General features: G+C 45.6%; 1 protein-coding gene across 6 annotated transcripts in view; it reads left to right on the plus strand.

Moving 5' to 3' along the window:
- Window positions 1-4,100: 4,100 nt before the first annotated feature.
- GALNT14 (polypeptide N-acetylgalactosaminyltransferase 14) overlaps window positions 4,101-10,979 on the plus strand; it is a 301,246-nt gene continuing 294,367 nt past the window's right edge. For 5 of the 6 annotated variants that reach the window (XR_006415464.1, XM_044437167.1, XM_044437510.1 and 2 more), the window contains exon 1: window positions 4,101-4,383. Coding sequence is in view for 4 of the 6 variants with exons in the window: in XM_044437167.1 (XP_044293102.1) it covers window positions 4,255-4,383 (129 nt within the window). In the remaining 2 variants the exon portion in view is untranslated. The remainder of the gene's footprint in view (window positions 4,384-10,979) is intronic. The other variant, XM_044437417.1, reaches the window with a different exon arrangement.

Below are 10,979 nucleotides of genomic sequence, written 5' to 3' on the forward strand. Positions count from 1 at the left end.
TTCACATCTTTTCTTCTGAATCCAAGAATTAAATTCTACCTACCTGAATTTTCCCATTATTTCAATTGCGCAAATTAATTTTCATACCATGTTTTAACCACAGTCTAAGCTGTTTAACAGGTTAAGCTGTTAAGGTTAACCTTTAACAGGTTAACAGGTTTAAGCAACAGCTTAAACCTGACCCTGCCTTTCAGTTTCAGTGCATGTAAACTGATTGCATCAAAGTATTTTGGAGTCCATCACACTGGAAATTACTCCTCTAATGTACACATTCCAGAAATGCACCTAGCTTCTCCCTTGTCCTAGATAGAAATTTGACAGGGATGCCCTAACATTTGACAGCTCAATTTTTGCTGTCAGAATTACCCAGTGCTTCTGGGGATGATCAAATCTGTCAGTTTCAAACTACATTTAGATTTTTTAAACCTTCATTCGGACCACCTTGTTTATTGAATGTAGCTTTATGAAAGCAAACTGAATGAAAATTTCATTGAACTGCTCCAGTCATATTCAATAGGTGCAGCTATTCCTGGCATATAGAGGACCATATTGTGTCTGTCTGCCATTTTTTAGGAGCAAAAAGAGGGGGTGGCTCTAACTGAATACCACAAATATGGTTGAACATACAGGGATTCAAACCCAGTCTGTTAAGAGCTAAACACCAAAAGCCTTCTGCTTGGATGGATTAATCCCTCAATTACGTTTTCTCCCACATACAGTCTCTTTAGATTTCAAGTTCTTTTTGTCCTGTTTATAAAGAAAGCTGTCATGTTTGTTAAATTCTTATAAAAACGAACCAAAAGAAATCTTTAGCTATTCTTACTGTGACTAAATGGACCTTACAATGTTTTTGTTTCCTGATCTTTTTTTCTGAAAACCCAATGATATAATAATGCTCCTCTGCCCCTAACTCAAAGGAAGCCCATGTTAGGAATTTTCAAAAAGTGGAATAAGTATCATTATTTTGGCTCTTCAAATGTTGCTCCCTTCTAATAAATAAATAGGTCTGTTCACTTCACAAATGACCATACAGGTGTCACTGTCCTATACAGAATGATTAAAACAATGCCATTATATTCTACTGGAGGGATTTCAAGCCTGAGTAGGATTAGTCAAGAGGGACATTTTCCATGTGGGTCATTTTCCATGCCCAAATCTTTCAGAGACTTGATTGAAACCTATGATCAACAGGCAATGAGTGAACATAAGAGAAGGCCTTTGGGGTGAATGGGTAACATGTAAAATTGCCAGACTATGATTCTATGTATTTTCAACCATCCTCATTCAATCTGATAGACATTACTTTTGAGAACTTTTTCAATGGAGAAGGAAAGTATTATCTGTGAAATCCTTGTGTGTGTGTGTGTGCGTGCATGTGTGTGTGTGCAGGACAGTTCTTGTGCTTGCCTTAGGTGGCCAACTGGGTGTGCGCTTGTCCTGATTTTCATTGTACGATCATTTCTTTGGTAGTCTGCACCAGAGTTCCTAAACTTCAGTTCAATCCTACCATTGTGACATCCTGAAGTAACTTCTCCCATGGGACTCAGGAAGCACACAGTTGAGGAAGCCACACACAGGAGTTCCTAATACACAGAAAGAAACCGTTTAGCACCACATCCACCTCACAATAAGCTCACACTATCATCAGAAGTGCCCTGAGGATGAGATACAAACATGGAGACCTCGTCCGTGGGCCAACCAAACTTGCAGGAATTACAGGACAGATTTTGCTCAGCACTAGAAAACTTATCTGTATGGGAAGTGAGGGAAGTTTGGCTATGTTCCTGGAAAGGTGACTCTTCTCTTTCATCGCCAGTTAAGTTGTTCTGGGGAACCACTCTCTCCTGAACCATAAAATGATAAGCAGTTAGACCCCACACATCAATTGTATCTGCAAAAACTCTTTGATTTCCATATAATATCCTTCCATTCTACTTGGTTTTGTGGTAACGTTATTTAAAAAAAAAAGCAGAGGAGGCGGGAAAAAGCACCTTTATTGCACTGGAAAGATATTTATGCTTAGGCTTGTAAAGTAAGAATTGCTTCTAGGCAGGCAGGTAGGAAGCTGTTAGTAAATTGGAAGAGATAATTCCCCCTCCCTTCCAGACGGCGGATGTGCCAAATGACTTACATTGGTTTGTGTGGGCATGCGGAAACAGTATGCATCTCTGTGTGTCGGTAATTTTTGTAGGCTTCATTGCCTACAATGAATGCTTTACAGACAAATCATGGAGTTTTGTGAGAAGAGAATACCCTGGGTTTATGCCTTGCTTTGCAAGCTGTACCTTATGATTGCCTCTCAGAACTTCTTTGCCCACGCAAAAGCCTCTCTGCCTGTGGTCCCTCCTAACTGCCGCGGGGATCAAAGCCTGTACAAGCGTATTGCATAAAGAAGCACTCCTGAGATGCAGTGATACGCCTAAAGTCAGCACACTGTAATATTTGTGCTTGCAGCATTGCCAAAAAGAAAAAAAAGGAGAAGAGAAAAAAAGTCACATCTGTCTTGGGAACTGTAGTGAGACTCTTGGTTTGCACATTTTCTTGTTCCATGCAATCCTTGTATTTGGAGTGGTTTAGCTGGTAGCCCATCTGCACATGCTATTTGTGTTTACCTATGAATATGCAGGAGAACCAACAAAAAGAATGCAGAATATACTGTCTAGACAATATTCTAATGCCAACTTGCCCAACCTGGTGCTATTAAGATGTATTTTGGAATACAACTTCCAAAGCATTACTAAGCTTCCCTGTGGCTGATGGGGGTTGAATCCAAAAATCTGGAGGGCACCAAGCGGTGGGAAGGCTGTTCTAAACACTTGCAAAACATGTTTTTTATTTTTTTTATTTATTACACCTGTATACTGCTCAATTGCCAAAAGGCTTTCTGGCCAGTTTACACAATCAACTGAGGAAAATACGTGGGGTAATAGGGGGAGAACTGGCGAAGCAAAACATTGCGCTGCCTGGGCATGATTATTTGGACCTAAGTTTCATTTGAGTGGTGAGAAGTGCAGCTGCAATTCATGCAATTACTTTTGCCCACGCCGACCTCCGTGGGCAAAGATACTCGGTAGCATCAGTTCACTGGTATTCAGTTTGTTGCCGCGCCACGTCAGAACCTTCTTCACAGTTCCCGCTGAGTTCCATGAGACGTGGTTCTAAGAGGGCGTGAGACTGCAGCAAACCGACTTGCTCCGAGCTCCAATTCCTTCCCTTGAACCCAATTAGAGTTTTCTCTCCCCTCCATCCCCAGATAAACCTGGCATTTCCCGCTGAACTCCGAAACGCTCCAAAGTTGCCGCGTCTCGCACCTTTCCGCTCGCCCGTCGGGCAGCTATCTCAGCGCTGCCGGCCGGGAAGACCCCGCCGGTCCGGAGTCGGTCCGGCGCCCTAACTCCGAAACAAAACGCGCCCCAGATCCCACCGCTCCGCCTCCCCAGGCTGCCTCGTTCGCCTCCAATCCCCGCCGAAGTCTCCGTCAGCTCCAGAGATCGCGGCCTCGCAGGGTGGCGGCAGCGGCGCCAGGAGAAGCGGCAGCGAAGCGGCGGACGGCAAGCAGCTTGCAAGGCAGCGGCGACGGCCGAGCTTGACCTGGGCGAGCAGCAGGCGCCCTGCCTGCCCAGCCGGCCACCCCCAGCAAGCGAACGTGTGCGCGCTGCGGAGAGCGCCGCTGCTCCGATTTCCCAGGGCGGGAGCCGCCGCTTGGGAGGAAGTGGGGAGGGACGGCTCTGCCGGCTGGATTTCTCCGGGAGCCGTTCTCACACCCGGGAGGGCAGAAGCCTCCGCTCTTCCAGCCTTCTTCCAGCGGTTCCTAGCACGGAGAGACGCCCTCCCTTGGAAGCGCCGGAGTCCGGCAGGAGAGGCTCACCCGCTGCCCTTCCCTTGACAAGAAGATCCACCCGCTCTTGCCCCACCCCCGGCCCCTCCCCCGGCTGCTGCTCTCTCCTCCCCGCCTCCTCCTCTCTCCCCATCCAGGGAGGACGGCCCGGGACTCCCGTCATAATCATCGCAGCCTCCTCCTTTCGGCCCCGCCCCGCGCTCCCGCTCCCGGGCTGCCCGTGCTGGCTGCTGACTTAGCCATGCCCCACGCGGCGGCTCCCCGGGACTCATCCCGCCGGTAGCGCTTTTGCGCGCCTCGGAGTGGGAGGAGGAAGGGTTCTCCTCCTGCCAGCGCTGACTCTGCCCGGTGGCCTGCGTCTGGCTGCTTTTCTAAAGGGGGGGGGGGAGGACTTCTTCTCCCTCTTCTAATTAACGATGAGACGCCTGAATCGAAGGCTTGTCTTGTTTGTCTTGGGGATCCTGTGGATCGCGGCTCTCCTCCTCTTCTTCGGGACCAGGAAGAAGTTGGAAGTGGTGGGATCCGAAGGACAGCAAACGCCAAAGGTAAGTGGACGCCTGATGCGCTCCAGCCCACGAGCTGCTGCTTCTGTAGGAGGGAATAGGAAATAGTGTGGTGATATAATTATCGTTATTATTACTTATTGAAGACAGTGCGATATGATATATAAATATGTATGGGTGCTTCTAGGGTTTGCGACACTATGCTCTTGATTGAGGTTGCTTCAAGTGGGGCGGGAGAGATGAGAGAGATTGCATGTGTGAGAGAGTGAGAGTGAGAGATTTCAAACCCGAGCAGCCAAGTTGGTTAGGACACAGCAAATCAGCGTCGCAAAGGCCACGTGGTGACAGACACCTGCTTGGCCGCCCGCCTCTTGCTCGAGCGGAGCTTGGGTTGCAACTTCTTTGCAATAGTTAAGCGGAGAAGAGCGGCTTTGGTTCAGCTCCCCCTTAAAGAGAAAAGGGGGCACTCAATTCAAGTGCAACAGCACTGAGAAGAGCGCGCGCGCGCGCGCTAGCTTTTGCAAAAAGCATCTGCTGATAACTTACCCCGGGTGTTTCTGCATGCTGTCGGCTGTTACAGTCTCTCTCTTCGCCAAAAAGGGCCAATTTTAAATTCTAAATATTTTAATGTTAAGTTTTGAAGGAAGCGCGTGTGTGTGTGTGAGAGAGAGAGGGGGGGGGGAGAGGGAGAGACCTCGCAAATCTCAGTGCAGCCTCATGCACGAGGATCATCTGGACGATATTCTTGCAGACTCCCGGGATAGTAAAGCTTGAAGCAAGACCACAAAACATGCATGCATTCCTCCTGCAACGCTGAGCCCCAAGTCATGTTTTTGGCATCGTGAAAGATAAGATAAGGAGCGTTGGGAATGGGTGGAAGCCTGAAGCCTCACCCAAAAATGATGTACTCTTTTTGTCTCCCGAAGTATAGCACTTGTTGGAAGTGGATGGGGATGGAGAATGGAAGTGTCTCGCTCCGCCCCTCCCTTCTCAACTTCGGGGCGTTTTCGCAAGTAACGCCGAAGCCCTTTTAGACTGGAGGGAATCAACTTGTAAACTCTGTTATAGTGGCACAGAAAACGGCAGACGGCCAATTTAAAATCAAATGTATGTTTAACCGGTATGGGTTTTGCATTCATATTACAGAGAGGGAAATGTAAAAAGCAAATGCAAGTGTCATCTGTGAAAATAGACTTACTACCTTTAAAATCCTTCCGTGTAACAGTACCTTTTGCTGCTTTGATGGTTAAATGAGTTAAGTTTAAACTGGGTTTTGGGGAGAGGTGCGTGCCTGCATTTCCTGGGTCTTCAGTTCACATGTAAAACCCAAACTGGTAACAACCTGAATTTGATTTTGAAATGTTCACTCTTCCATTTTTTTCTGTACTGAAAAGGTTTGGAAGTGATGTATTTCAGGCTGTACATTCAATATAGAAATGGTTTGCTTCTTTCTGTGGTTTCACATGAACAGTGTTCACACTCATCACAAATATCAAGATGAGAGGCTCAAAGACATTCTTGATTTCATGTATGAGAACATCCTTATTAGTGCCTTAACAATGCTTCAGAGCCCAATCTTGTGTATGTTCACTAGGAAGAAAGTCCAGATGTGTTCATATCTATACATGCTTTCCAGGGAGTAAGCCCCCTTGAACACAACTAGACTTACTTTTGAGTTTATGTACTTGGAATTGTGCCTTGAATCTAATAACACTGCACGGTTTTGAAAGGTTGAGTAACGGTTGTACTTTAGTGTTGTCTTCCAGGACTTCTTCTGATGCTGTAAATACATACTCAGTGGGACTTACTTCTGAACGGACAAGCATAGGATTACTGTTTTAGTGAAGTTACTTTGGATCGATGCCAGGCTAGTTGGGTTAGATGCCATGTGTACTAAAGGCATTCCTGTGTTCTTTCTGTGCATTTAGTATACTTTGCAGTACTGCTTGGATGTGAAAAGTTCTTATTAGAAAACACAACTTCAGAAAAGTTCTGCATTTCTGTGACTGGCAGTGCTCAGCAGGATTTCATCTGGCTGGAGTTGTGTCAATTTGTACTACTTCAGTGATTGAACTTGCTTGTTGAAACCTCAAAACCCACATGCAAAGGATTGACTGTGTGTAGCAGCCTTCCCCAACCTGGTGCCCTTCAGTTGAGACATCTGGAAAGTTTTGCTTTGGGGAAGGAAGAGGAGCTCTGTCCAGCCGGTGCAGTGTAGAGAGCCTGCTGTCTGCATTGTATAGTTCCTCCATAGCTCACGAAACCTTCTTTTGTGGATCACTTCATGTTTCTGTTGGCACTAAAGCACCACACAGTGGCTGGGTGCACACATTTTTGTGCATTACTTAATTTCTCTTTGCTTGAGCATGATCAGCATGCTTGAGGGTCAACAGAATGCATGAATAACATTGTGGTTGAGTTGGCCTCAGATGGTATTGCAAGCTTTACCTGCAGGGGTATAGCCAAGTTCACACTTCCAGACTTGTAAGTCATTGGTGGGTGTTGCAGTTGTGAAGTGATGAGGATGCAAGTATGAACAGCCCTGATATTGAGAGCAATTTCCATGTGCACATTTTGATGTGTCATCCTTGATTTCCAAAACAAATTGCCTGTAATTTGCCATTTGGTTTTCTAATGACTGTATCAGCCTCTGGATAACACAAAAAGGCTGTTTTTCTTCAGGGTTCTGTTGTCTGCCAAAGGTTACATCATTTGTCTTTCAGTTTAGTATTGGGTTTAATGATTGCCCAGGCTTAAAGATTTTCGTAAGTCCTGAGCAGTGAACATACAACCTGATTTTCTTCTGTATTATTGGACTGAAAGCTCTGAATAGCTGAATCTTTGGTGCAGCTCTAAATGAATAATAATAGAACTCACCCTAATTGAGCTTTCCACTAATGTCAGTGGCTGGGAATGTCCTGGGCAGGAAGCAAGGGCAGCCCTTACTGGAACTTTCCTTTTCTTCAAGAGGCATGACAAGCCTTTTGGCCCCTTGCCTCACCTCCAACCCTGACAAGCCATGTGAATGCTGTCAAGCTGCACAATAGGACCAGTGCCTAAACTTTAAGATGGCTTTCAAACCACACCGGCTAAAAATAATGCATTCATATTTTCCAGAGTAATACTTGCCCCCCTCCTGACTTATAATGAGCCAGCAGAAGTTAGTAATGATGTCTGAAGTGAAGCTTTCTTGCCCCCACCCCCATGGGAACAGAATCAGCATTTCAAACTGGAGAGGAGCGCCTATGAACAGGGAGGGCTGTGATTTAGCCAGCTCAGGCTCCAGCCAGCTAATTGTCAAGCTGCCTACGGTCCAAACTGCAGCAGCCTGTTGAGAGAAGGGACTGCTGACAAGACTTCAGGATATATTCAACACTGAAGCTTTCCACCACCCCCTACACCATGTTTATGAAATCTCTGAATGAACATGCTCAATGCTGTGCATGTTGTTAAAAGAGAATGGAAAGTGCTTGGGGAAATAAGGTTGGACTTCTGAATCAGCTTCTACCTGGGTCCTCACGCAGTGGCCCCGCCTGTGTTAATCATAGCCGTGGCAAAGTTGGCCATAGCAAACTTACTTGTGCTTCTTGCCTATGTGCTTTCTAGTGAGAGAGGGTAGGGGAAGCAGGGAGGGGGTTTCCTACATTACTATTCAAAGCAGGGGTGTTGAACCTCTTTCTGTCCAGGGTTTAATTTCCATTTTGGAGAAGCTCTTGGAGGACACATTCTGGCATGGACAGAGCCAGAAGGAGCAGGGCCAAAATGCCAACATATGTTTGCTTAAAGTTCTTACTGCAAGTCACAGCCTTAGCAGAAGCATTCCAAGCTTTTTGAATGGAAGGGAAATGATGCAATATCAATAAATGATTGGTGTTTGAGGGAAAGAGGAATGGACTAGAGAAGGGGTGTGTGGTCATCTGGAAACCACAGTGGGCTGGGTCTGGGCCCAGTGGGCCAGATGTCTTCTCTGGACCAGAACTTGCGCACTCATGCTTTAAAGACATGATGTAATTATCATAGGGACTGCAGGTGGCGCAGTGGTTTAAACCGCTGTGCTGCTGGGCTGGTAGATCGAAAGGTTGCCGGTTCGAAAGGTCGCTGGTTCGAATCTGCACAATGGGGTGAGTTCCCATTGCTCCGTGCCAGCTCCTGCCAACCTTGCCGTTCGAAAGCATGCAAATGCAAGTAGATAAAAAGGTACCACTTTGGTGGGCAGGTAACAGCGTTCCGTGCACTTCGGTGTTTAGTCATGCCGGCCACATGACCACGGAGACTGTCTGGGGACAAATGCTGGCTCCCTCTGCTAGGAAACGGAGATGAGCACCTCCCCCTAGAGTCAGGCATGACTGGACTTAATGTCAAGGGGAAACCTTTACCTTTATTTATCATGTGCTTTGTTTCAGAAACAAACATCTGAATCTGGTATGAAATTGTAAACAAGCTATTCTCAGCATTCTGTGAGTTTAGTGTGGCTGTGGAACATCAAGTCATGAAGAATAGGGGGCACCATATTCCTTTACTCCAGTTCTTCCCTTAAGTACATCTCTCCCATAGAAGTGGGCACTACTCATTCATCCCTGGTGAAGAAAGGTGAAGGGTTGCCCTTAGAGAATGCTGTGTCAGTGAGGGGCAAACTTGTCTACTTGGCAGGTGGACAACGGGGCTGGTGCTAGGTGTAAAGCAGTCCTCAAGAAAGAACCCCCTTTGAAGCCCCTCTTATGGCTGTGGAGCCCACATAGCCACAGGCTTACTTGGCAGTGGTGAGAGATAGCTGTGAGCTGCTGGTTTCTCTGCTGCCTTGGAGTTCCACTTCACACCACTTTGGGACTTTGTTTTGGGGTGATGGTTTGCTGTGTGCTTGAGAGCATTGAAGGAAGCTTGAAAAGGAAGCTCACAACTGCCTGCTGTCTCATTGGCCCATGCCAAGTAGCAATACAAAAGGATCCTGTTGCAGTTCATGCAGGTGCCTGAGAGTTGGGCCTACCATTAGGCAAAGCCAGGTGATCACTTTAGTTAACAGATACTGGATGGCAACAGTGACAGCCACGTATGACATACTGTGTAACCTCAGCCCCCTAAACTAGCTTGCCACTTTTGGTGTGATGCTGGACACTATGGTCAGTCATCAGTTAACATTTCAATGTCCAGTCCAGTCAGCTTCAGTTTCTTGGCTGGTTCCGCTGAGTAATAGTTCTAGTAGTGACCCAACATCACTGATGGTGAATATGCAGAGGTGTTCTTCACAGCAGAGTGTGAAGGAATGTATGGTAACCCCCCCACCCTGTCCCCCGGGCTTCCTGCAGTACGGAAGCTCTCCTGCAATTTTCGTGCTTGTTTTTAGAAAGAACTATTATGGAAGCAGACACATGTGCTGCTAGGCTCCTTTGAGGTTTGCCACACTTGCCTAGTTTTTTGAGCTAGATACTTGAATTAATCAACTTGGTGTAGTGTTTTCAAAGATATACCTTATGCAACTACTGCTGTGTTAAACTGTAGCATGAAAAGTACTTCAGCAAACTCAAGCATCATTTAAAAGCCCACACAGATGTAGGAAAGAGGCTCATGATTTAATGCAGGATAAACAATATCCAATTTCAGTATTATCATCCTGCTCACCACAGAACTAAACTATACTAAACTAGGGCTTCATGCAGAGGGTCCTTTTATTGCCTTGTAATTGCTGTAAACCATCCAGAGAGCCACGTGGCTATCATGATGGCCTATAGAAGCTTGAAATAAATAATAAATAAAATTCTTAGCTACCTGATCCTTTTCTCTCAAGTATGAACAACCAGCTGTCCTAGGGCTGCATTTATTTACTTAATGGTAAGTAGTGTTTCAGAGAGTGGTTGCCGGAGCACTAAATGCTCACCTTCTCTGTGAGAAGACTGCAGAGATCCGGCAGAAATGTAAGGGGTGAGGCAATCCGCAAAGTAACTCCAACTCATTTAGGGGTTTCTGTGTGGACAACATCTTAGGCTTGTTTATTAGCAGCCAGTGCAGTTCTTTCAGCAAAGGTCTAACACTGTCAGAAGGAGACCCCAGTTAGCAGCCACTCTGTGCTTTCAGTAGCAGCTGCATCTTCCATATTAAGCCAAAGGGTAGCTCTGCACAGAACACATTACAGTAATCCCATCTTGCTGTAATGTTGAATTACAATTACCATGGCTGAGATATCACAGTCCAGGTATAGGATGGATAAATTTCAATGATTTTTTTCAATAAAACCCCCTGATTTTTAAAATGTAAATCAGATTCTTAAAATTTAAATTGATTTTTTAAAAATAGAATGCTTTTTGAGAAAAAAGATAGTTTTCTGTTTAAGATACATTATAGTCCAAAGGTTATTCATCATGAGATAAGGATTAGTTTTTAATTATGTAGCATGAGACTGTATATTCATGCAGTGTTTACATGTCTTGGTAAGAGAATTCCATTAATCCATTCCATGCTCTTCCAGGGGTTTCTGTAAGATTATTGGGCAGTTTTTCCATCTAGAAGATATTATCCCAGATGCTTGACTTTACAGCTGTCAAAAGTGAATTTGCATCTGCAGAGATCACATGCCTCTTTGCAGCAAAAATGTTACAAAAGAAACATACAGGGTTGTGAAAAGGACCTTAACCTCTTTGTTCCTT

Source organism: Varanus komodoensis, unplaced genomic scaffold, assembly GCF_004798865.1.
Source record: "Varanus komodoensis strain SLA01 unplaced genomic scaffold, ASM479886v1 scaffold1, whole genome shotgun sequence".
In the NCBI taxonomy this organism is placed as follows: domain Eukaryota; kingdom Metazoa; phylum Chordata; class Lepidosauria; order Squamata; family Varanidae; genus Varanus; species Varanus komodoensis.